Below are 1,946 nucleotides of genomic sequence, written 5' to 3'. Positions count from 1 at the left end.
AGGGTCTCAGGGTCTGAGGTCTGTAGGTCTGAGGGTCTCAGGGTCTGAGGTCTGCAGATCTGTAGGTCTGAGGGTCTCAGGGTCTGAGGGTCTCAGGGTCTCAGGTCTGTAGGTCTGAGGGTCTCAGGGTCTGAGGTCTGCAGATCTGCAGGTCTGAGGGTCTCAGGGTCTAAGCTGGGACCTCACCTGTCCGGCGAAGAAGCCGCAGACTCCAATGATGCAGAGGATGTTGAAGACGGCCGAGCCGACGATGGTCCCGACTCCAACGTCACCTTTGGTGATGAACACACCTGGAGAGAAACCGGGTCAGGAAACCCAGAACCACCCGGGTCTTCAGAGATCAGAGCAAAAACCCATCCCTTCTCAGATATTTTATTCTTTTGTGTYGTGTTTAAAGTCTCTGCTCCAGAGGAACGTCTGTAATTTATTCTCTAAACTACAAAAATCTTTAGATTTGATTGTTTTTTCTGATATTCTGCTGTTTCAGATGAGGTTCTGTTGGCTCTGAGTCTGATCTCATGGTTCTGATCAGGACTCAGAGTCTCAACAGAGGAGTCTGATCTGGTTCCTGATGGTAGGAAGGTGCAGGAGGTGATAGACCGTGGCCCAGGCAGTGAGGAGGACATCGCTCCGGTCCATGCTGGTGAAGGAGTCAGGCTTTAATCAGAACTTTTTTTATGGAAACACCTGGTTTTGTATCATGTTTGTGTTTTATATTTTTATGATGAATCTTTTTGATTTCAAATCAGTTTTAAACACAAACAAACACATGAAGTCTTCTTTAGATTTATAAGTTTTTGTGTACAGAGTACACTGTATTCTGAGACAACAACTGTTGTGATTTGGCGCTACTGTATATAAATAAACTGAATTGAAATGAATTAKGYCACGATTCTCCTGATTTCTCTTCTCCTGAGTTTGTTTCATCKTATTTTCTGCTGAACAAACTGAAGCTGAGCTTCTATCATCAGARGAGTTTAGTTTGAAGTAGAAACTCTTCTGGACAGACTCCGGTAACGTTACCGATGACAGAGGTGAAAAGCTCAGGTGCAGAGCTGCCGGCTGCCATGAACGTTGCTCCGGCCACGTCCTCGCTGAGGTGGAGGCGCTGAAGAGAAGAAGAAATAAAGTTTTCTGGACTCGTCTGAAGGACGTTCTGAAGAACCTCAGTCTGTAGGACTCTCACCTCACAGATCTTCTCCAGAGACGGGACGAAGTAATCATCGCAGACCAGAGCCAGAGAGCAGAACACGTAGACGGTCTGAGGACAGAACCAGAGGGTCAGAACAGGTGAGTCACAACTAGGGCTGCAACAACAAATCGATAAAATCGATAAAAATCGATTATTAAAAGCGTTGGCAACGAGTTTCATTATCGATTCGTTGTGTCGCGCGATTTATGCGTCCATCGCCGTGTCGCAAAACCGTTTACGTCACCTGCAGAGTGTTGTCAATGCTGGCTGAACTGAATAAAGTTTAGGAAGAAAAAAAACTCTACCTGTAAAGATCTGCCCTCTCTGAGACCCTCGAGTGAAAAGTAGAGACTTCGAACTTTAAACCAGATTTTAAATTGTGTTGTTAGACCAAGTAGATCCGAAGTTATGATAAAAAGTATATGATACATTTTATTTTTTAAATGACGGTCTGATTTGATGCGAGCCGCATCGCAACAAAGACGCARGAGGAAGCAGGTCCCGTGGGGCGGAAAAAAATAAACAAACAAACAAAAAAATCTCAGTCCATTGGTTGTTTCCTTCTTCTCTCAGGCCAGAAATATAAAACCCTCGTCTTTTTTTCTGACCGAGGCTCAAAGTTATTTAATAAGCAGCAAAAAGCTTCAGGACGAAGGAATAGTAATAATAATAAAAAAAGACGTGAGCAGAACTCCTGGTCTGACTCAGTAGGGGAGAGGGGAGGGATGGGGGGCATTCAGTCAGTGTTTGATAC

General features: G+C 44.7%; 1 protein-coding gene across 1 annotated transcript in view; it reads right to left on the bottom strand.

The window, feature by feature from the left end:
• LOC106524484 (sodium/potassium/calcium exchanger 3) overlaps positions 1–1,946 on the bottom strand; it is a gene marked incomplete at its 5' end in the record, with an annotated part of 10,263 nt that overhangs the window by 5,977 nt on the left and 2,340 nt on the right. Inside the window, 3 exon segments of the mRNA XM_014018298.1 lie at positions 187–290; positions 1,024–1,108; positions 1,187–1,261. Coding sequence (XP_013873752.1) covers positions 187–290; positions 1,024–1,108; positions 1,187–1,261 — 264 coding nt within the window.

The sequence above is a fragment of the Austrofundulus limnaeus genome, unplaced genomic scaffold (assembly GCF_001266775.1).
Source record: "Austrofundulus limnaeus strain Quisiro unplaced genomic scaffold, Austrofundulus_limnaeus-1.0 Scaffold189, whole genome shotgun sequence".
NCBI classification, from domain to species: Eukaryota; Metazoa; Chordata; class Actinopteri; order Cyprinodontiformes; family Rivulidae; genus Austrofundulus; species Austrofundulus limnaeus.
Note: the sequence above shows the minus strand (reverse complement) of the source record. Positions and strands in the feature narration are given on the sequence as shown.